The 24,801-nt window shown below is 37.1% G+C and overlaps 1 protein-coding gene across 1 annotated transcript; it reads left to right on the forward strand.

The window, feature by feature from the left end:
- The first annotated feature begins 259 nt into the window (after positions 1-259).
- Positions 260-24,241, forward strand: LOC115446107 (trichohyalin). The gene is made up of 11 exons (XM_030172666.2): positions 260-477; positions 5,954-6,105; positions 7,235-7,315; positions 8,059-8,223; positions 9,048-9,210; positions 10,199-10,379; positions 11,364-11,551; positions 14,227-14,391; positions 16,211-16,423; positions 20,346-20,437; positions 24,058-24,241. Exons 1-11 carry the CDS (start codon positions 397-399, stop codon positions 24,158-24,160), a joined length of 1,584 nt encoding a protein of 527 aa, XP_030028526.1. The 5' UTR covers positions 260-396; the 3' UTR covers positions 24,161-24,241.
- The last annotated feature ends 560 nt before the right edge of the window (positions 24,242-24,801 follow it).

Raw genomic sequence — 24,801 nt, forward strand, 5'->3', positions numbered from 1 at the left:
ATTTTCATATGTTTGTTACCTCATTGTTTACAACATATTTGATGATTGATGTCGCAATATACGGCTGTTTTCAACGAATGATCTCGATCTTAAATCTTCGATTCCATATCGAGGATAAACCTAACGAATTAGGTCATGTAAAAAAATGTTTATTCTGATTGGTCCGATTTCTAAATGGATATGAAAAAGGATCGGGATCATTGATTGAAACGTTGGATAGTTGGTCAATTTTGTTGAGTGAAATTCTCTTTGGTTGTAACTCGAACACATCGCTGTTTTGTTTTCATAAATTCCGACGTTGTCACGCCAATACATATGTCATGTATATTTGTAAAGAAATATTGATAGCATTTATAAAATCCGAAACTTTTTTGTATTGAATTGAAGCATCGAATAATGTGCGAACCACCTCAACAGGTTCGGCAGAAGATCCCGAAGGATGGCGTCGGGCCGAGGGGCGTTCCAGATTGCTATTACGTAAGTTATCACAATATTTATATATGAGCGAGGCAATGGTTTGTAGGTACAATTTAGTTTCCATACAATTTATGTTTACATAACTCAATTAAGTATAATCAGATGTTTATATTGTTTATTGTTTTTTGTAGAGTCGTTTCCGTAGTATAATTTCAATTAGGGCATAGGTTTAAGGAATACAATCTAGTCTTAAGGTGGTAGCTCAAGGTCCATTTTCATACATTTTGTTTCGGCTTTAAGAGCGTTTACGCATCCGCGCGCCGTATGTCTCAAAAACAGCACTTTTCGAAGGAGATAATATCCATCAAAACATTATTTTAAAAACATATGAATTAGTAATTATTATAGAAAATTTTGTTGTCTAAAAAGTTAGTAGAGAAAATTTTTAGATTTATTGAGTATTTGTAAATTGTTTAATGATTACTGAACAGAGGTTTTCAAATTTGCGCTTCGAACGTCTATTTCGAAGCTCAAAATATCTTAAACCACTAGGGAACATAACAATATGTTATTTTTATTTAACTAAAAAGATCCTGAAGAAAAAAGTTAGTAGAGAAAAAATATCTTTTTATGTTTAATTCATGAGAAATAAAAATTCAAAGAATTCAAAAATTTCAGAAATGTTGGTCATTTAAATGATTTTTTTTTATCACTATAGCTTACTTAATTGAATATAATATTAGATTACTATAATAGAAGAACATCTCCTTAAAAACATACAATTTAAAAATTCAACAAAATTTGTTCTGTTATTTTTCTATAAATATTTTAAATACCACTATAAAACGCAAAGCGCAAATCGTTTCAAATTAGTCTGCCTTGAGGCTTTCTAGAGGGAGGACGTATCGCTCGTCGCTCCGGCCACACTCCAGTTGGCCTTTGCTGTGCGTAGAAAAAATAGTCACGTGTATACAGTGATTGCCACATCTTAGTACTTTAGTAAGTAAAATATTTTTTTCTTTAATGAGTGACAATAATTTTAGTAGTTACTATAAATTATTATTATATTATTATGTTTCAGACACAATGGGAAGTAAAGCTATTTCTAGGCAAGAAAAGGAAACGCAACAACGCTGAAACTTCGGCTAAAACAAAAGCTAAAAGATTGACGTACTAATGTTATAACATGCGTCAGTAGTTATGGTTGTTGCTTTTTTTACTCATTAAACACTTGAGCAACAGTTACTCGAAGGAAAAAAATGGAACCTTAAGCTAAAAACAATTAGCCCATTGAAATGTTACATGAGCTTTGTATTTTTTAGAGGACCCAATTTTATTTTTAGAACATGTGTGGGGGGTCAATAGAAGCTTAATCTCAAGTTTGTGAGGTCGCCCCCTTGTCCCCTGGCGCCATCATGGAAAAGGGGTGAAAACACTTTTTCGCGATATCTCGGAAACTATGCGTCTTACATAAATTTTGTAAAATCATAATTTGTAGCAAATTGTTTTGCCTACAAATATGTTTATATAACTTTTGCCCTAAATTAAAAATTAAAAGAAGTTATAAGCAAAAATGTGAGAAAATGTTTATAAAAGTTTTCTTTTTTGCTCTATAACTTTTTTACATTTTACAAAAAAATTACCTCAAACTAACTTGTAAATGATCTTTTGAGGAAAATTGTTCCCTATAATTTTTTTTTATTTCATTCATTTAAAACGCTGTTACAGCGCTCCAAAGTTTACCGGGTTCGTCAATGCTCATGAGAATCCGGTCGAAACAAAATGTTTAACTTATTTTTTTTATTGTAAATATATTATTACAATTTTTTTGTTAAATTCGTACAACTTTACTTATTTATTCCTAACTCTTTTCTTTGCCATAGAACTTACCAAATTTAACTTATCGAATGTTATGCAGGTAGAAAAGGTATGAGTTACCATTTGGGGATAAAGGGTGGCGACCCCACAAACTTGAGGTTAAGCTTCTATTGACCCCCCACACATGGCCCAAAAATAAAATTGCGTCCTCCAAGAAATGCAACATTCGGTCCTTAAATTGTAACATTTCAATGGACTAAACGCACATTTCAAAACTCGTTTTACGCCCGCGCCGTGCGCGGTTGTATGCGGTACCCGCTGTATTGGCGGCCAACTAGTAGAATCGTGCGGGCCACGGTAGCACCAGCGCGCTCTGTTGTTAGTAGGTGGGCGACTGCAGTAGTCGGTAGGGGAGGGGTGGTTACAGAAAACCGACGCCATTTTCCTCCATCGTGATCGTTTCTGATATGTGTCCATGGCCTTCTGGAATTCAACTGACCGTTAACTGTCCATCTTGTAACCGCCCGCCTTGCGATAATCGTTCGCCAAGTTTGCAGGACATAATCGGAACCGCGGCGGTTACAAATCGCACAGATCTCCGGTCGTCATGAGTTTGGAAATAAAACAGCCGTTTCTCAACCACGGCGGGCGCGAGTAAAAACCGCTTCGTGAGTTATTAGCCTTATAGAATCACTTTGCTATCCCGTTGTCAAAACGTTTACAACTCGCCAAATACCCAGTGCGCGAGTCCCACTCGCACTTGGCTGATTTTTTGCATAATGCATAGGTACGCTTACTTTCAAATAACAAGGTTTTTGTGTTCACTGGAATCCTATATCTTTTTCCTCTTTGAACCTTAGAAATAAGGGATTTGGTAATTTATGTAGCTAGTGAATAAAACTACTAGTAGTAGTTAGTATACCTATCTTCTTAACAATTTTACATATTACTTTATCCTGACGTTTAACCCTGTGCAGATTTCGGCGTCATTATACTTGTATAAATTAAACGCGTCTAGATCCATATGCAGTTTTACTTAAGTATGTAGTGTTTGCGTAAACTTCGATAACAATAATAGTATATTCTATATATTTTTTTTAATTTTTAGGTAATCGAGCCTGATATTACACTCAAAATAAATAAGGTTATTAAAAGCCGCAAAATTATAGATTCTCAATATTTTTTGGATCAAATTAAAACACTCAATAACCACAACAGAGCAACAGGCTGTAGTATCGAACATTTACAACTATTGAAAGAGAATAATGTTTGCTTGCAGTTAACATTTTTAATGAAGTGTAATATGTGCAATATGGAATTTAAGCTATTTAAGCGCTAAGAGATATACTGATAGTATGGACGTATATCGTGGAACTGTGAATGGAGCTATGATGACTGGAGTTAGTAGATCAAATTTAAACGAAGAGTTAGCTTCCATAGATTTACCAATATTAACGCAAAATGTTTGCATGAAATGTTACGACGAGTTAGCTAAATGATTGAAATTAGCTGCAGAGGACAGGATGCAAGAGGCCGCTAGAGAAGAAACTGATAAAGATGTTGCCTGTGGCGATGTAAAAGACGGTATTCCCATACTTACAGTCAAAGCTGACTGCTGATGGTCAAAAAAAAGTACAGAACCAACTATTTTGCTTCGTCGTGTGTCGCAAATATTATGCAAAACTATGGATACAAAACTATGGTAAATTTTTATACATGGATGTACAATCGGTCGATGATTGATGATCGATGTCACTGAGAAGCAATACCTATTAAAAAAAAAACTATCCAAAAAAATATAACCAACTTCCGAAAAAAGAAGTCTTTTATTTCTCACTTTTTAGTTATACACCTAAAAATGACATCTCATTACATACACCTTCTCACTCAAAATATAAATTCCAATATGTAATTTCTAATGACTTAATTTAAACTTTCAATACGCTAAATATTAAAAACTGCAGATCTATGGAGTAATTATGTGGTCCATTATAAATATCGTAGCACAGTAATTTTCCTGATTTATTGTCTGTTTACGGAGTTCTGGTGCCTATCTTTCGACTTCATGATGAACTCCACTTTACTAAAGGGTACTTTCTAAATGCAAATGCTTAAATTTTTTAATCATTTGCATTTAAAAAGTGAAAATAACAATTTGTAAAATTGCCGTTAAAATTTGTTAAAAATGTTTATTTTTTTTTATAATTAGAAATTGATACATATAAACTATTTCATGATGAATTCTTATATATTTAATAATAGAATTCTTCATTTATCATAAATTCATAAGTCATAAGTTACATTCCAATTAGATAATTAAAGCGAAAAGATCAATATTGGTTGGTCTGACTATAAAGATAGCCGACGCGCTAACTCTACGCACACAGCTACGCAACGGCTCTGTGTGAGTGAATTTTGCGAAGAATTACCTATAGTTGACTTCACGCGCGGCACGTAAACGCTCTTAATCTGGGTAACTAAACAAGTATTGGCAAGTAAAGAATTTAAATTCACGTCTAGTTAGTGATTAGTTCTCGCAGTTGAAAGAAAAACGTAAAAATAATTAATAATCATGGATATTTCGGCCTTTAAAATTTAATATGACGAAATTTTAAAGGCAGAAATATCCATGATTATTAATTATTTTTACATTTTCAACTGCGAGAACTAATCACTAACTAGACGTGAATTTAAATTCTTTACTTGCCAATACTTGTTTAGTTACCCAGATTAAAGCCGAAACAAAATGTATGAAAATGGACCTTGAGCTACCACCTTAATGTAATTTAATGCTTAAGTATTCTTTATAATGATTGTGTTCTGTGTTATGTCTTTTGTTAAATAATAAATAAATAATAATAATAACAATGTGACTCCACTGCATCTGATGGTAAGTGAAGCAGCATTCATATAGTGAGGACTGACGAGAGATGATTAGCCTTCGCCAGTCGACACAATTATCCCAGCCTGGTGTTAATTGTTATGTATAATGATTTCTTGTGTTTTCGCGAATGTGACGACATTGAAATAAAACTATTTACGGATTTTATCAGGTTTTTTCCATTATTTTCTCCTCAACAGTAAATCATTTAATAAAAAACTGCGATGAAATCCGAAGAATAGTTTTATTTCAATTGTCATTCAATAATTCTAAGTGCAGGTCGTATGTGGAAATTTACAAAAGTGCAATTGCTTTGTCTACTCCCGCCGCCAAGCTGATCAGTGCGTCCTTGTGTTTAGGTTTAAAGGACACAGTATGCTCAAGATGTTCCAAAATGTTTCCATTTTAACTTCATTAGTATCAAACTCGACATTACCTGTTCAGACCCCTCGTGCACATTTTTTTGTGACATTATTTTGAGTTGCCTGTGTCTTCCTTCAAGGGCCTGAGGGCCTTGTTGACAGCCCTCGAAGGCATGGCGTTCTGGGTGGCCTCTAACGAAGATACTGATTAGCATTGGAACATGATCTTCGAAGATGTAGCAGCAAAACCAAAATAGGATTGACGGCCTCAGTGGCGTAGTTGCATTACAGTACTACTGTAGAAGTCTTGGGTTCGAACCCTGGGTCGGGTTGTTATATTGGGTTTTTTATTCAGTATTATACTGGAGTCTGTAATTTGTGTCAGATATGTCCATAGGCTCGCCCCCTATCACATCATGGGACGGAATTGTTTATTGAGCACAGTTGTTAATCAATGTGTATACAATGTTTCCAGACGTCCCGAGTGCTGAACTCCACGTTTCGCTACGAGAAGTTCGTGCGCAAGCTGCGGGTCCTGGAGGAGGAGCAGCGCCGCGGCGCCGACAACAAGCTCAAGGAACTCAAGGACAAGCAGTACAGCGACTTCTTCATCAGCTGCGACCGCCGGTCCGACACTCACTACACTATTACATGCTGTCCCACTGCTGGGCACGGGCCTCTACTGCTGAGAGGGATTACGCCTTAGTCCACCACGCTGTAGTGCGGAATGATAGACTTCACCCTCAAAATTCCTATAGAGAACTTCTCAGGTGTGCAGGTTTCCTCACGATATTTTCCTTCACCGTTAAAGCAAGCGATAATTCATAAAGAATACACACATAATTTTTAGAAAAGTCAGAGGTTTGTGCCTTGGGATTTGAACCTGCGGACATTGGTCTTGGCAGTCCGTTCCACTCTCACACATACTACATGCTTTACTTCACTGGCTCACTGTTACAAGCTTCTTTGGTGTATTTATTGCGCAAATCAAATTATGTATATCACATGGTTCTTTGTTATTTTCAGTAATAATGTTCAATATTTCCTAAAGGTAAATAATGAAGGAACCATAAACTAGTCTTTTCTAATTTTTACCAAGATCAAAATTATAATTCTCATTCCTTCAATATGAATAAAAATTAACATAGGACTTTGTACTGGTGAGCCAGCAATATGTGTATAATTTTTTCGGTGTCATTCTCTGTCTCAGTACGCCGTATGACAATCGCGTTGTCTCAGGTTCGAATCCTGGGTCGAGCAAAGCGGTATTGTATCTGTCCGGAGTCTTGATTTTGTGTTTGATGTGGTGATAGTATCACATCATGGGATGGACTACAAATGACGAAATGAGGGAGCAGTATGTCTCTGTCTACCCTTAACATTTTCTCAGCAAAGTGATATGATATTGGAGCTTTTATGGTCACGTGACCTACAGTAACATGTAAGCATGTTGCTAAAAGGTCACCGAAATAATAATATTTGGCCTGTTTCATAATGTTTAAGTGCAATATGTTTTCTGCCAGTAATTTATTAGGCAGCTACTGCAGAATGCGTTCTTTCGTTTATAATTTCTTTAAGAGTTTGACTTTGGTCGCTCTGTATTCGAAGATTATCTTCGGTCTTTACATGTTACACTTGTCTATATTCATTTTTAAGTTTCACCATTGGGACCTCGTTCACTGTAGTGAGAGTGTGGACCCAGGGTTGGATATGTTCCATAGTTTGAGTGCACAAATGTAATTCTGTCATGTTGCAGCTCACTTGTGAACAACGTGGCGCGTCGCGTGGAGCTGTGCATGGCCTCTTACGAAGAGGACGTCAAGCGCAAGAGACAGAGGTACGCGTTCGGATGCTGAATTATTCCTCCTATCTTGATTTCATGAGCGTCACAAAATTAGAATAAATTCTACTAGTCTATCGGTAACTACCTCGTGGCGCAGTTGTATAGCGTGCGCATGCGCAATACAAACTCCCTTTGAGGTCTCTGGTTCGAATCCGGAGTCAGTAATATTGGGTTTTCTGTTCAATATCAGCACGTAGTCTGAAATTTATGCCCATTATGGTGTGAGGCTCATCCCCTGTCACATGATGGAACATAGGACACTTGGCGAAAAGTGGGATCCTTGGTTGTACCCTCACTACCCTTTCGGGGATACAGGCGATAATTCGCACATGTTTTAATTCAAAACACCATAAACCCTAAATACCAAAGAACAACCCCACATACGCTGAGCTTTAACAAAAGTGCAAACATTTCTACTTTCTTTACTGTTTCTTCTCATCTCGAAATATTTTTCCACTCCCATCTACTTCTCTTTTGAAAAAAAAAATGTATGGTATTTTTATTCGATAGTCGACAGGGTATACAAAGTGGAAGCCGTCATAGTGGCTCACGTGTGTCGCACTCCGGGATCAGCCTGTATAAATCCATTTTTAAACAAAATTGTATCGACTGGCGAGGCATAATCATCTCTCGTCAATCGACACTATTTACGCCCTATCACTACCCCAATAAGACGTCAGTAGTGACGCGGGGGTGCTGCCGTTACACACAAGACTGTTGTTGGATATATGCCACAGGTTGCTAGAGCTGTTCGCGGCGGAGGAGGAGGCCGACATCCGCAAGTTGGTTGCGCAGGCGCAGGCCGGCGCCGCGGCGCTGTGGAGCGACAAGCAGCGTCGCCTGCAACACCTGCTCCAGAAACGCAAGCAGGAACACCTCGACAAGTACAAGGACACGCCGCTGTGAGGATTCGCTTCGTTACTGTCTCAACAGGGCCCTGAATCTCACATCACACGTATTTATTTTGCAGTTGAATGGCGAGACGCTTGCCTCTCGTCTGGATGGTAAGCGATACGACCGCCCATAAACAGTAGAAACACCATACGGAAGTTTAAATTACTTTTATTGTCTTATTACACAAATGATGACATACATATTCTTATACTAATACTATAATAAAGACAAAAGGAAGCGGCTCAGCTTGTGCTAGTACTGCGGCACTCCACTGCGCTCGTCACTGAGACATGAGATGTTAAATCTCGCAGTGACCAGTGATTACGCTAGACAATATCCTTCAAGATGGTGCCGTGTATATGAGAGACCGAGAACCAATATAATTTTTATAGTTAGTAACAAGCCTGTGAAAATTAAAATTGCTATATAGAACACCATTCCACGCTAATTCCACGAAGATTACGTGACACGGTCAAGTCACGAGTTTACACTGTGAGCAAACAAGGCTCCTGATGGTAAATGAAATGGCGTCCATATAGAGTATACCGCGTCATGTTAGACAAATTGTAATGAAGACTAGCTGACCCGACAGACGATGTCCTGTCTTAGCTATCAGTATTGAATTCAAATTGTTATTATTAATCAACCGATCCATCTGGGTTGAACGATATTTAATCGTTGACAGTCAAGTAAAATTAATATTTTTAAGATTTCTAAAATTTTCTAATGTTTTGCTCAACTTCCTTAATTTTTTCTTTCATAGGAACTTTCTGAAAATAAGAAACTCAATGTTATATGTATACATTAAGATGATTGTAATATTGCCTTTCAGTTCTAAATGCGTGCACGTGTTGCCGTGTATCTTCAAGCTGCGCGCCAAGGAGGCTGAGCAGATCCAGTTGTACCAGATGCGCGAGAAACAAGCTCGCAAGATGGCCGCGGCCGAGTTGGACAACATGTGGCACGAGGTCGCCATGATGGAGTCCGACGCGCTGGTGAGGTGCAGTGTGTGCAGACGCGAGCCTGCCTACTGTGTGGGGGCAGAGGGAGGGTGATGATGATTACCCCTCGGCAGTCGACACAATTATGCCGGCCCGTTGGGACCGGATCTACACAGGCTGATCCCGGAACGCGACTCTATTACGTAGGCCACTATGGCGGGTTTTAACAGAATTGACATTTGCTGATGACAATTCTAGAAACTGAGACCTCAGCACTGTAGCCTCACCGCAGTAGCTCTGTGCCACTGTGGCAGTTAAAATACTGCTGTGCTAATCTCAAAACCGGTATATCAAGAATAAAATCAAAATCATGATTTTTGTCGTCAAATAGCTTAAAGAAATACCCATTCAATGAACTTACCTAAATAACAATATTTGTTTAGAACTTGTTTAAAAAAACCTTAAAACACTATATCTATCTCAGTTTTACATACAAAACTATAAAACTATATTCATAAAACTTCGATTATCTCGAAATAAGGTTTCCCTGACATACCACTATTGTGCTTACTGCGGCAGAATACAATATTTAAATTTAAAAAATGTTGAATTGAATCCTTAGCATTCGATAGCTACACACATTACTTGTTGTTCGCGTTTCCATCCGCGTTAAAGTCCCTAAAACACTAGCAATCTCCTTGCAAAAAACACTAGCAAATTAAACAACTTCCTTGGATATAAAGTGTGAGACAAATATTATTTACAAGTTACTTGTTTTTGAGTGTATTTCTAATACATATATATTTTTTAGTTTTGAATGACGAGTGAGTAAGCGATACGTCCGTCCATAACCAGAAATACCATCCAACTTGATTTACAAAGTATTGTTTGGTGTTCCACTGCGTTCGCCGTCTTGAGACATGAGATGATAAGTCTTACTATGTCACAACATATTGCTGCTTGGTGGCAGATATATACATTGCAGTGCTACCAGTAACATCCAAACATGTACAATACGAGTAAGAGGAGTCTTGTGACGCAGGCGGCTCGCATGGAGCAGGACACCATCGAGAGACTCCGCCGCGACCGCGAGTGCAAGCTCTACACCGACCTGCAGCTGCAGCAGCGACAACTGCAGCGCCGGAGGGAGAGGGACATGCTGCGGGAGGAGGCGCGCCGCTTCAGGGCCGCGTGGGACGAGGACATCCGCCTGCAGGAGGACGGTACGGGGCCCAGCGCCGGCCACCACTTGATGTCGCATAACTACAGAGTAGGCTCTGCCTCGGTACAAGTACGACTACCGCGCTGAGCTGCTGGGTTCGATTCCCGGGTCGGGCCAAAATAAATGTGACTGGGATTCTCATCTTAAAAATGATTCAGTCACAGCTCGGAGTTAGGAAATATTTGGTGTGATGCCCTGTGCCTCGGAAAGCACGTAAAGCCGTTGGTCCTGCGCCTGATCTCTCTGTCGTCTCACCGGACTATGAGAGTGAACAGAGAGTGCTTGTGTATTGCGCACACACTTGTGCATTATATCTCTTCGGTATTTGGCTGAACTCCGTCGAGATTGGCCGCCGTGGTTGAAATTCGGCTTGGATGATTCATTAATTCATTCATCCACTCACAGAGTAGGCATATAAAATCCCCCCAGAGTGGGAGGGAAACAACCTTCCACTGGATACGTTTATGCAGGTGGTTCGCTGTAAAGACAAATTTATTTATCTGTTTTGGATCGCTCACAGCTGTCTAATAATAAACATTAATGAAATACGTAATACATTGAACCGATTGTGAGCCACCACAGAATAATTTGATAATTAAATTGATAAAATATAAATTATCGTATATAAACGGAGTTAGTTTTTATTAGGAATTACACCAGTTGAAGCGTGAAAGAAGACAGAACGTACATTTTAGAAGAAACCTATGCAGTCACATTAAGGTACATTAACAAGGAGGTTGCGTTCTTCTTCATTTCTTCATAAATAATAATTTCTCGTTGTCCTAATACCTTATAACTAAGTAACTTAAAGTTAAATTCCTTACTCTTTAACTTTGAGTAATCGGAAAGGAGATATGAAATAACTTAAAAATTAATTGCCACTAAGAAAACTTTTGTTTAAAACATTCCGCAAACTCCCTAAGCCATAAGTTGCTTCGACCCCAACTAACTTGTAAGAGTAATCTGTATGACTACTTGATTTCAGCGGAGCGCAGGCGCACACAGCAGCGCCTCGAGACGGCGCGCGAGCGAGACCGCATGATACAGGAGCGGCGGCGCGTGCGAGAGAGACAGCAACAAGACGAGCAGCTCCTCGCCGACACCTGGGACTCGCTCGCCGGACAGGGACGCGCCGACCAACTCGCCGGGATACAGCTGGCCAAGAGGAAGGAGGTGACGTCACATCCTGTTCCCGCTGCGGGACCAGCCCTCATTAATTACAATTATAGGCGTCCTAACCGAAAGACAGCTTTGATAGCCGTAGATAGACACAAAAGCTTTTTTTAGTGACAATTAACACAGTATAATATTGTAGCGTAGGTTGATAGTTTATATAGGCATAAAGTTTTAATTATCTTCTTGATAACATACACACAGGTCACCCTACGAATAATATCGGCAAAATATATATATATAGACAACAGACAAGTACACATCAGCTCCCAGCTGAGTAATGTGCATTGCTCCAAGGAGCAAAGCGCTGGTACCTGGTGTGAGGTATCCATATAGTTAACAAATGTTTGGCTACTCCAAGTGGCATGCTTAAACACGAAAGAAAAAGAAAAAGTACAGAAAAGTGATACAATATACAATTGGCAATATCATAGTGTTACATAGCATCAAAATTGTTACAATCAGATACAACTTATTAATACAACTTATTAAACAGATGCACCCTAACCCGTGAGGCAGAATTTGTTACATTGGATTACTTACTCCAAATAAAAGGCTTTTAATTGTTATTTAAAAGTTCTAAACAAGAAGACATCATATTCCAGCACTTAGAAGCGAGGTAACGAAAACTGCCCTTGAACGCTGCAGTCTTATGTGCATTAATTAGAGTCCACGTCGGGAATTTATATCCGATCTAGGTCAATTTAGTTTACGGAAAAGGTACTCAGGTAGCTTATACGTAATTATATTAAAAAGTAAGGAGACAAAATGTAGGTTCCGACGAGAGCTCATTTTCAACATTTTTCGTTGAAAAAAAGTGTTACATGCGCCCGTGCATTCCGCACTCTTTGGATACATCTAGCCGAGAATAACAACATGCAAGGTCCATGTACAATATCACCATAGTTAAGCACTGATAGTACTAGAAATTCGCAATGCAATTTCCGTACATCCACATTCAGGTACTCGAGTATTCTGTACAGAACTTTTAATTTGTAAGGTTTAGCACATGTTGGCCAAAATGCAATTGGCTATCAATTAAAACGCCAAGATTTTTAGCGTCATTTACTCACCACTAGAACTGTTTATGGGTACATATGGGTCAAACTGGGCAGTATTGTGTACTTGTTTCCTAGATCCAATTAACTATTTATATTTTATTGAGTTAAGGACTAAAGAATTACGAATAGTCATATATATATTGTAGTGTGTGTACTTAGTATATAAGTCATGTAACGAATTGTGTTAATATAATGAGGGTAGTTTAATAGAGTTTAAAATCATCAACACGTCTGTGCCGAACAATGGGGATTCCAAAAATATAACGACTAAGTGGTACGGAATGGGTATTCACACTCAATAATTTATTAAAAACAACCACCTTCAAAAACTAAAAAACAATTTAACATTACCTGTATAGTAATTACCAATGTTGGAGTCGGTATCTAATAACAATCAAACATTGTTTTCGTACATTTGTTAATTTATTTATCTAGCTTACTGGCAATTTTAATGACTATTGTTTAATTTTTGATATGCAATTCATTCCAGACAAAATTGTTAAGGCGTGTTTCGCTTCGACGACGTCTCAATACATATTCATCCTCCATTACAATATTGTAAATAGGGGATTTCTTAACTCTTTTATCTATATGGCTTTCAATGCTGTACTTCAATTAAAACGTATAAGATTGCCAAAAGGTGGATATGCTGATATTATGATGCTATATATAACTGGTAGTAAATGTTTCATATGTGAGAGTCCGCCTGGATAGGTATCACTGCAATGTCTATTTCTGCCGCCAAGCAGCAGTGTGTAGTCACTGTTGTGTTACGGTTTGAAGGTCATTGTAGCCAGTGTAACTACTGGACATAATACTTAACATTTCACGTCTCAGTATGGCGAGCGCAGTGGAATACCTAAAAATACTTTGTAATGTGTTGAATGGTGTTTCTGCTGTTTATGGTCATAACGCTTACTATGAGACGAAAGGCAAGATCGTCTCGCCATTCAAAGCAATAATAAAAACAAATGTCTCTGTAGACGGAATAAGGCGCCCTAGTTATTAAAATACTCGAATAATTTCAGCATCTGTAACACTTTGAGCTAGAATATAACTCAAAACAGTTTCCACAATACAAACTCAGTTTTGATAAAAATAGCACTCACTTTGTTTCTGTTAATGAAGGAAATGGCCGTCGGACATAAAAAAGTTATCACTTGTATTAATATTACTTGTAATAAAATGTCCATGCCAGGAGATATGCAAAACGATTTTTAAAGAGTAAATTCCAAAACAATACTGCTACACTATATATGGTTATAAATGGGTAATCCACTGATTTCAATCTGAATATTTGAGCAAACTATTTCTCTATGACATAATGCAAAATACTACTACATATATTAGTATAATACTATATTAAAATAATTCAATATTAGTGTATTTTTGTATTATTATCTATGTATTAGAATTTATTTAGTATTTTTTCCTTTAGTTTCTTTCCATACAGAAGGTTGAAACAACAATAATTAAAAACACTTTGAAGTTTGTGTTCCTGCAGAAAAATGTTTAATGTTCATGATCACACATATTGGCTACAAACATTGGCACGTATATTAGCCAATATTACAGAAGGCGTTCGTACTATAATATAATACTAACACATTCCAGAGGGAGCTGGACGAGTGCAACAAGAGTCTGGCGGCACTACGCGACGAGTTCGCGAGGTTGGAGTCCGCCCACGACGACGAGCTACAGCGCGAGGCGCAGCGGAGACAGGACGCCATGGACCACAAGCGCTGCGAGTACAAGGCCTGGGCCCGGGACACCAACCAGGTGAGGCCCCTGGGCTCCGGGACTGGAAACGTTACTTGTATGTGGTTGACCTGAGGATATTTTTAGGGTCAGATAAAAATTAAGTAACATAAATCCCTTTGGGCCTTCGCGGCCAATCTCAACGGAGATCAGCCTCGGAGGAGATATTATAGTGCATAAGTGTGTGCAATACACAAACACTCTCTGTTCACTCTCATAGTCCGGTGAGACGGCGATCCGACATGACCGGAGAGAGATCAGGCGCAGAACCAACGGTTTTACATGTTGAGGCAAGAGGGTATCACACCGCCATCGTCCATACAATGAGCTGTGACTATATAATTATAAAATGAAAAAACTCAGTCACAATTATTTTGGTCCGACCCGGGATTCGAATCTGGTTTCTCAGCGTGGCAGTCGTACTCGTTAGATTAAAAACCATGAAAGTTAAGTTTACAACCGAGTTCTAAAAAGGTCGAATTTTACGTAGAGAATTTTACTCTTCTATTATTTGGATTAATCTGCAACATTTCATTTACTGGTATATTCTTATTGACTCGGAAAAGGAATAAACAAAACAAAAGGACGTACGGTTAACTTTGTAAACCGATTAATGGGTCCCTGAATATGATGAAAATATGAACTGTGCATTTTTCCCAAGCAAATATTGTTTAAATAAATAATTGCATCAACTAAACTTACAGCCACTCCCTTATCTACACGTTGTAACATTGTATAATGTATTATATTTGTTATACTTAATTAAATTGAATTCCCATTTAGTTTTGAGGTTTCGTTTATTATTCAACAAAGAAAGTCAGGCTGAGGTGTGAATAGGAATGGAGCGTACTGCCGAGACAAAACATAGAGTCAAACACATTAAGGATGAGATTGGTTCTTTCACTACAATTACTATCAACACAACAAATGGAGTAAACTTATTATTATTAGATACTAAAAATAACTACAATTAAATGTATGAGATAATAATATTCCGATGATAAAATAATCAAAAAACTTTTTGTTACTTATAAACGTTACAGAATTGAAAACATTAATTACAATTAATACTAATATATAGACACCACAGGAATTCATTATAATTATGTTACAATCATGTCATACGTAGATAATTATCATTATTACACTTTTGTTGAACTGTTATTCATTAATTTATGTAAATAATATTGCAAGAATCCCTCTCTATATCTGATATATAAATCTACCATTACAAATATAAATATATTTATATTATTTATAAACAATTAATAACAACTGTATTCATATTGAAATACAAAATCCTTGATGACTCTATCCAATACTTTTTTAAATTTAATTTTGAAAGAGCCTTATAGATTAATAAACAAAAATAAATATATATCAAACACAACTATTGCCAATTACAAGCCTCCATATTTGATAATAAACCAAATATGCACAATGATTATTAAATATCTTTCTTGGTGTTAATGATAGAACAAAAAAAAAACAAATTAAAACATAATAAGTAATGTCAACAAAATTGCTATGTCTGATGCGAATTGTTGTCACTACTTGTACGGGCTACTACGGGACCCATACTACCTTGGTTAATAGTGTTGATTTGTAATGATAGTCCAGGATACGAGAAAATTCATATATTCATAATTTGCTTATTGATAGTACGATACTGATGATAGAATATGAGCACGCACGATCTAACGCAGTGTGATTGCTTTACGCACTGATCGTATAGTTGTGACTTGTGATAAAAGCATTGGCGTGGCGTAAAGCGCTGACGCCGCAATGCACTTACTGGCTACGAGTTAGCTCATACATTACTAATTGTTGCTTATCACAGGAGGTACGCAAGGCGATGGTGGAGCAGATCCAAGCCCGGCAGGAGGCTCGCCAGCACCAGCACCAGCACAAGCAGCAGGAGGAGGAGTACCAGCGGCAGGTGGCCGACCAGCTGCAACTCCTCGTCACCCACAAGCAGCACACCGACGCCGCCGCCAGGAAACGACACCAGCAGGACCTGGTGCAGCAGATGGAGTACAACACACTGCTTAAGGTGTTGCTACCTTTATAAAGCGAGGTTCAGATTAGCAACTAGCAGAAGTCGAGTCTTGCAAGCAATTTTTACCGCGTAAACCGCCATGACAAGCCTACTGGTGGTAGGTGTCTCATATGTGAGAGTCCGCGTGGATAGGTACCACCGCTATGTCTTTTTTGTCGCTAAGCAACAGTGTGTAGTCACTGTTGTGTTCCGGTTTGAAAGACATTGTAGCCAGTGTAACTACTGGACATAATGAGACTTAAAATCTCATGTGTCAGAATGGCGAACGCAGTGGAATACCAAACAATGCTTTGTAATTCGAGGTGTTGAATAGTGTTTCTGCTGTTTATGTGCCGTGTCGTATCGCTTACCATCAGGCGAACGGCAAGCGCGTCTCGTCATTCACAGTAATAAAATAAAAACTGAAAATGTTGAAGTTTGCATGACTCAGGCAAGTCGTATGTGTATAGGAGTATAAAAATATTGGCGCTAGTGTAAGCCTCTCGGGAAGTTTAGTGCAATAATTGCTGTAAGAACTTGCTAGACTAGAGTTAGCAATAACTGATGTAGCTCGTGAATTCGCTCTTTCCCGGGATAAAACTCACACTGTGTAATTTTTTAATAGGTAAAAAGGATAATGATATAGGTTTAAATGGATAACAGGAGCCTATAATTATTTTCAAAGATTTCTCAATATCTTAATATAATGAGACTGTTTCGCATTTATAATATTAATGTGAATATTCGCTTAATTAATATGTAAGGACCCATACCTCGTTTTATAAGATATCTGAAAAACACATGACCGCCTTCACTGCTAGAGGGCGCTGTGACCGATGAAGCGACTCCCAGGGGTACAGTGCGAGTTTGTTTGAGATGAAACCAAAAATTTTCCGCCTCTAGTCACCGAGTGAAATAAAAATAATTGCTTTCTACTAAAACGCCACGAGCCCAAGGGCCGGCGCAGAGAATTTTATTATATATGGCGTACCGCGGCACAGAGAATATTTACTGTGAAAATATTTTTGACATTGTTTTCATTGAAATAATATTCAAAATCCATTAACACAACATTTAATTGCGTTACATAGTTGTGTTGATGGATTTTGAATATTATTTAAATAAAGACAATATCGAGAATAGTTTGACAATTAAAAAATCTCTGCACTGAGCTCCGCCATATATGCGCCGGCCCTAACTACTTCATAATATTAATATCTATATATATAAAAATGAATCCCTATTTCCCTTGGTCACGCCATCACGCGTGAACGGCTGGACCGATTTCACTATTTTTTTTGTTGTGCTTTCTCATGAAAGAAAAAAATCCAAAAATTGCGCGGAAAATTAGAAAATTTAAGAAAACTTACGAAAATATTAATTTTAAATAACTGTCAGCGATCGACAGAATGCGCGCGTGCATACGTAGTTAAGACAGGACAACGTCTGTCGAGTCAACTAGTTTACAATATTTTAAACCAAGAATAGGTAGCGATAGGATAGAATAAACAAAGATACTTAATTATTCCGGAATTACTATGAGGAAATAACTTAAATCTACAATTCTATTGTTATATAAAATGAAACTTATAATAAGGATGTCTAACTAATATAATAATTTGAATATTACGATTATAAAACGTAAGAATAAAAAAAAAACAAGTAAATCAATAATTGATATAAAACAAATTAAGGAACTCTTGAAATTACATAAATAAATCTCGTTAGTAGAATTCCGTATTTAATAAAATATTGTAGTTATGTTTCGTGACAATAGATGGCGGTACAAGGGTGTGCCTATATGTACTAAGTTAGAATCTTGTATGGGGTTATATTTTTAAATAAATTAAGATTAAGTATACTTGTTGAGCATCATTATTAAGCTGCTTTAGTTGTGTGCAAAGACTAATTAAAAATCACAATTTAGGGATTCTTCCACAAGTTTGAAGTAAATTATATTTGTATTTAGGTTTGATATTAAACAGCTAATGTAGATAGTACATATTCTCTCACCATTTCTTACTCTCTTTCTCACTTCAAAATACCAGATCCCAATGGATCAAAGAGTAAAAATATGAATTGTATTTGATCGGTTTATATATATGTGTTATGTGATAAGTATATTTTTTTCAGAGGAAAAAAAGAAATGTCAATTTCTATGAATTTTATTAGTGGAGTAATATCAGTATAAGCGGCGATAGCCTAGTTGGGTGTGGAACGGACTGCCGAGACGAATGTCCGCAGGTTCAAATCCCAAGGGCACACACCTCTGACTTTTCTAAAATCATGTGTGTATTCTTTGTGAAATTATCGTTCGCTTTAACGGTGAAGGAAAACATCGTGAGGAAACCTGCACATCTGAGAAGTTCTCTATAGGAATTTCGAAGGTGTGTGAAGTCTAACAATCCGCACTAGGCCAGCGTGGTGGACTAAGATCTAATCCCTCTCAGCAGTAGAGGAGGCCCATGCTCAGCAGTGGGCAGGTATCTAATACAGGGCTGATATTATTATTATTAATAATATCAGTATGTTCGTTACTTAGTATTACAGAGAGAACAATAACGCACGGATTCTACTAGCAGAGACAAGAACTCTTTGCCTTTTTAAATGTAATACAGAGGCTGGTCAATGTGTATTATATAATTTATTTTTTATCATTTTGTGTCACACTTCTTTACTATACTGGTACATGCAACTAAATTCTAGGCCCCTTATTCATAGACGTTCTTTATCTAAGGATGGAGCATTGCTGTGATAACAAGTCTGTTTCTCAGTGTTGACGGTATGGCAGCCTTCGCAGTGCGTAGACATAAGGCCGTTGTGATTGGCTAATATTGAGATACAATTTGAATCTAGTTGGCTGTCAGATAAACAAAGCTGAGAAACGGACTTGCTATCACAGCAATGCACCGTCCTTAGATAAATAACGTCTATGAATAAGGGGGTAAGACTGTTGGAACATTTAAAAGCTTTTATTTTAAACATTTGGCCGACGATTTTTTCTTCACTAAAATAAAAAGATTTACTTCACATAAAGGGAAAAGAATATTCAGATTGAATGTGTATGTTTTGAAGTTTTTAATATCTGAATTAAATTTATGGCTGACTGTACCTAAAGTACAGTAAACATGTGTGAGCCTAACCCATGACTATAAATACTATAAAAAAGATTGTTTCGCGTATTTTCCATTAATACGATGATTTCACTCCTGCTAGTGGAGACGTAAGTTAACAAATGACGTCAGTAGCTCATTCCCACATTCGAATTGTTTTTTGTGCGTCATTTGCAATTTCGTGATTTGAACACAAAAAAGATCAAACTTTGTTTAACATGAATCAATGGGGAAGAGTCTTTATAATGGTTATATGTTTATGTTTTACTATTTTGTTGTATTTTATTTATTTATTTTATTTTATTTGGGAACATACAGTGTTACAAAATACAATTCATGTTCATTTATGTTTAATATATGGCTTTGTAATTCATGTAAATTCTAATTATCATTACACGATTTGCAAACCGCATTAATGAACATTATTACCTCGGTATAATGTTGCGTCGGATTCCCTTTCGAAAAATTTCAACCTTCGCCACTTATATGAACTGTACTGAACTGATACTATGGCTGAGTTGCCATCAGGATAGCGAGAAATGTTTTGTTTAACTTAAATAAGTATATCTTTTTGCAAACCTATCTACCCACAACCCAAATAACGGCGTATTATTATCGATCTGTACCCGAGAATTAATCAATCTAAATGAGAATATTATGTATAAAAATTTGGCCAATTGGTTCATTTTGTCGGTAAATTGAAAAGCGATTGGGGTCTTTATTGAAAATAGCCGTAAATCACAAAGGTTCGAATATACAGCATTACTTTAATTTTAATTGTTTTTACAAACTTGTCTACATTATATGTAATGTCTTGACTCCAGGAGAGAGCACGCCAGGAGGAGCTGGATCAGATCCGGAAGTGCCAGCTCGCGACACAGGAGTACCAGCAGGAGATCAACCGCATGATGTGCCGGTCAGTACACACTAGGAACACTTAGAGGCTAATATATAGGAAAATACAGAGTAATTTTGACCATCCTGGTGGTGGGTCTCTCATATGTGAGAGTCCGCCTGGGTAGATACCACCGCAATGTCTATTTCTGCCTTCAAGCAGCAGTTTTTAGTCACTGTTGTGTTCCGGTTTGAAGGACATTGTAGCCAGTGTAACTACTGGATATGAGACTTGACATCTCACGTCTCAGGATGGCGAGCGCAGTGGATAACCAAACAATATCTTGTAATTCAAGTTGGATGGTGTTTTTACTATTTATGGGCGATCGTATCGCTTACCATCAGGCGAACGACAAGCTCGTCTCGTTAATCAATTTACTAAAAAACTAAAATAAAATCCTAAATAGGTTCCCACCCTTCACTTCTCTCCCACTCTGCTTCAGGCCCTGCAGTGGCTAAGCCGGGGGATTTCAGTAACCCGTTCGCAGATTTCCCCCGGAATAGATTGCAGGAATATAAAAAATACTACTCTAAAAAAATCAAGCGCAATATGGGCGAGATACACATATGCGTACTCTTATAAACAACAAAAACAACTACAATCCAAAACATAATTGGACGTAGATACGCAAAAAGATCCAGCCCACTAAATGAAACTTGTGAAATGGCGAAGATTGAAGTTTAAATCGTATTTGTACTCATTGATATTCTATTTTATATTTTGTTAATTAAAAGCTCAAATTAACATATTTTGACTAAAATGTCTTTAACGGAAAATATAGACCTTATAGACTAGTACTAATTTGGCATACTCGGCTCATTTTCGACCATACCGTGGGTTGGATCCCTTGCGTATCTACGTCCAATTTAGCTTTACACACAGAAGCAATATAATCTTTCCCATTCATATTACGATGGGTTCAAAAATATCGCTGTAAAACAAAATTCGAGTAAAATAACATTTCTCATTTGGAATCGGTTTAAAAAGGCGTAATACCTTGTAAATATCAAGACATATCATCACATTGTAGTTGTATAAATCCATTGTGACATAATAAGTATGTTTCCTCTATTTTCGTCTTCCGACGTCGCGTCACGGCGCGATGTTATCTCTTTTTTTATTGTTGTGATAACCTCACAACTACGACGCAAGGCCAAAGATCACATCTGAACTGGTGGACTTCTTCAGAGCTAGTTTTAATTCAAATTAATATAATTTATACAATGTACAAATAGAATACATGTTTGTTAAAATCTAAATTCGCTGATTTCATAAATAATTGATTTCCCACACATTCATTGGTTATTTCACCCCATTGTAGTTTTATTTTCGGGACATAAGTAGTTTATACAAAAATATATTATTTTTATACCGCCCAACTCACACTGTTAGAGTTTAAGTATTAGTACTGTACTTTTAAAATAAATAAATTATTATATAATACTAGCTTTTGCCCGCGGCTCCGCCCGCGTTATAAAGTTTTTTAGGCTAAAGTTTACCGTTATAAAAGTAGTAGTTTCACGGGAGCCTATGTTCTTCCCAGGGTCCCAAACTGTCTCCATACCAAATTTCCTCTTAATACGTTGGGTAGTTTTTGAGTTTAACACGTTCAGGCAGACAGATGCAGCGGGGGACTTTGTTTTATAATATATTTTTAGAACTTTGTAAGAGGAACAATCCCGTCATACATCATTGTTGCATAACTTTAACCGTTTACGCAGCGCACGCAACGGAAGCTCTCATAACTAATAAATTGTCCCCGTTTTTGCAACATGTTTCATTACTGCTCCGCTCCTATTGGTCATAGCATGATGATATATAGCCTATAGCACTCCACAAATAAAGGGCTATTCACCACAAAAATATTTTTTCAGTTCAAACTGGTAGTTCCTGAGATTAGCCATTACTGCTCCACTCCTATTAGTCATAGCGTGATGATATATAACTTAGAGCACTCCACAAACAAAGGGCTATTCAACACAAAAAGAATTTTTCAGTTCGAATCGGTAGTTCCTGAGATTAGCCATTACTGCTCCGCTCCTATTGGGTATAGCGTGATGATATATAGCCTATAGCACTCCACGAACAAAGGGCTATCCAACGCAAAAAGATTTTTCAGTTTGGACCGGTAGTTCCTGAGATTAGCCATTACTGCTCCGCTCCTATTGGGTATAGCGTGATGATATATAGCCTATAGCACTCCACGAACAAAGGGCTATCCAACGCAAAAAGAATTTTTCAGTTTGGACCGGTAGTTCCTGAGATTAGCGCGTTCAAACAAACAAACAAACTCTTCAGGTTTATATAATAGTATAGATATTATATATCTTTCAAGGTCCCGTCTATTTCTGCACCAAAATTCATCAAAAGTTTATAGTCGTGAAACGTAATTTCTTATATTAGTACGAGTAATTTTACTAGTTCTTGCGAAATGCTAGGATGTTGACTATTATGTCGCGATTACACTTGGTTAGCTAGTTTCGGTATTATTTTTTATTGCAGTTATACGGCGAGACGAGCTTGCCGTTCACCTGGTGGTGAGCGATACGACCGCCCATAAACAGTAGAAACAACATCTAACTCAAATTACAAAGTATTGTTTGTTATTCCACTGCGCTCGCCATCCTGAGACATGAGATGTTAAGTCCCACGTTTGAATAACTACTCGAATTCGCATTCGCGGTTCATTTATGCTTGTTCGTTTTTTTATACCAGTCAATGCATTTAAGTCATAATGGTCTATTTAGAAACGCATAAAGGACCAACTTAATCTATTAAGTTTATTCATATTTTTTAAGGTTTTCTTTCCTGCCAGCCCGAGCTGGCTTCTTTGTTAACTTTATACTATTTCATTTATTCTATGTTCAATATAAAATATCTTTAATTATATAAGCTACTTTATCTAAGTAATAATTAATTATTCTCATGTACTTTGACTTATCATAAGTGCAACTATGTTCACCTACGTGATGAATAAAGCATTTTATTATTTATTTTTTACTTGTATTACATTACATAGGTGATATGTATGTTTGTTTTCGTTCGTGATTAACATAATTAAAGTATTTGTTTATATTTTCCTTAAACATGATTCTGCCAGTAGGCACTATAATTAGTCATAGTGAAGGTTATTTTCCTGTTGTCATTTTATTATTTCGTACCTACACTAGATAAGTGTGCAACTTTGAGTCACCTCTTGGTCGAGAACTTTTAGTCCCAAAGTGGTCCAGGTGGACCCCCAGAGGTCCACGGGAGACTTAACGGGGATCTACGTTGGAGTGACCAAAAAATGGAAGTCCACAATTTGTAAGGGGTCCACGAATATTTATCTGTTTTGATAGTAAAGTATTAAAATTTTGCCTTGACTACACCTATCAATGTAGGCAGATAAAATTGATTTTTATTTATTTTCCACATACAACTATTTTACAGGTAATACTCAGTACAATAGCGTAGTACAATAGTTATTATAATATTTTACTATTACTTACTATTACATAAGCGGCCGATGTGAATTCCGTCAAAGAGCATGATAGGGGTCGTAATGCACGGAGACCCCAACACACAGACGGTTATCTGTCCAGACGCCCCTCGCGATGGCTGGGCTATAGTGGTAATGCATTTGTATTTTTTATGTGCAGTCCGTTCTTCAGCGAGGAAGTGCATCCGTTCATGAAGCAGATGGCGCGTGGACTGAAGATGCAGGAGAAATGTCCCTGCTCCAGGCCTGACCACTGCCAGTGACCATACTCCACAAACAGGAGAAATTATTGTCTATTTTCATTTTCATGTATTTTTGGTAATAAATTGTTTCTTTTTTATTGATTTTCTTTTTAACGTTTTTTATGAATTATGAGGTCCATTGAAAATAATACATATAGTACTAGGTATGACTGACGGCTGCATTTCATTATCATAAATAATCCAAATCTATTTAATACTTATTTGTACTAATTTTGACAAAAAGAGAAATAAATTAAAATAGCTGAAAATAACGTTTTACTAATTTGTTTCTTATTTTGAAATGCAACTTTTTAATGTCATCAAATCCAGCCAGATACAAACCAAATTTTTCCCCAACCTATTATATCAAAATGGACTCTAAAATTTTATGGAGTCCTCATGTATCTGTCCAAGCTAAAAAACTAAGCACCACAGAATGAAAAGATCTAAACGAATACAAATTGTTTTTTTTCTCATGTATGAACAGCTATAAACAAAAAAAAAGCGTTTTTTCTCTCTATCAAGCACTGTACTGATTTTGAAAAGAGCAACACCAGAGTTTCCTGCCCGCTCTTCTCTGGTGAGAACTGTTTCGAACTAGTAGAGTTAATATTGAAGGAATCTAAATAATGCAAAGCATTTTAGAGGTTCAAATAGATATT

Source organism: Manduca sexta, chromosome 5, assembly GCF_014839805.1.
Source record: "Manduca sexta isolate Smith_Timp_Sample1 chromosome 5, JHU_Msex_v1.0, whole genome shotgun sequence".
Classification (NCBI taxonomy): domain Eukaryota; kingdom Metazoa; phylum Arthropoda; class Insecta; order Lepidoptera; family Sphingidae; genus Manduca; species Manduca sexta.

What these genes read in the sequence shown, in the direction of transcription:
- LOC115446107 (XM_030172666.2), top strand. Translation starts at nt 397, where the DNA reads ATGTGCGAACCACCTCAACAGGTTCGGCAGAAGATCCCGAAGGATGGC. An exon ending in AGCTGGCCAAGAGGAAGGAG is followed by an intron (nt 11,552 to 14,226) that starts GTGACGTCACAT and finishes AACACATTCCAG; the next exon opens with AGGGAGCTGGACGAGTGCAA. An exon ending in GGGCCCGGGACACCAACCAG is followed by an intron (nt 14,392 to 16,210) that starts GTGAGGCCCCTG and finishes TGCTTATCACAG; the next exon opens with GAGGTACGCAAGGCGATGGT.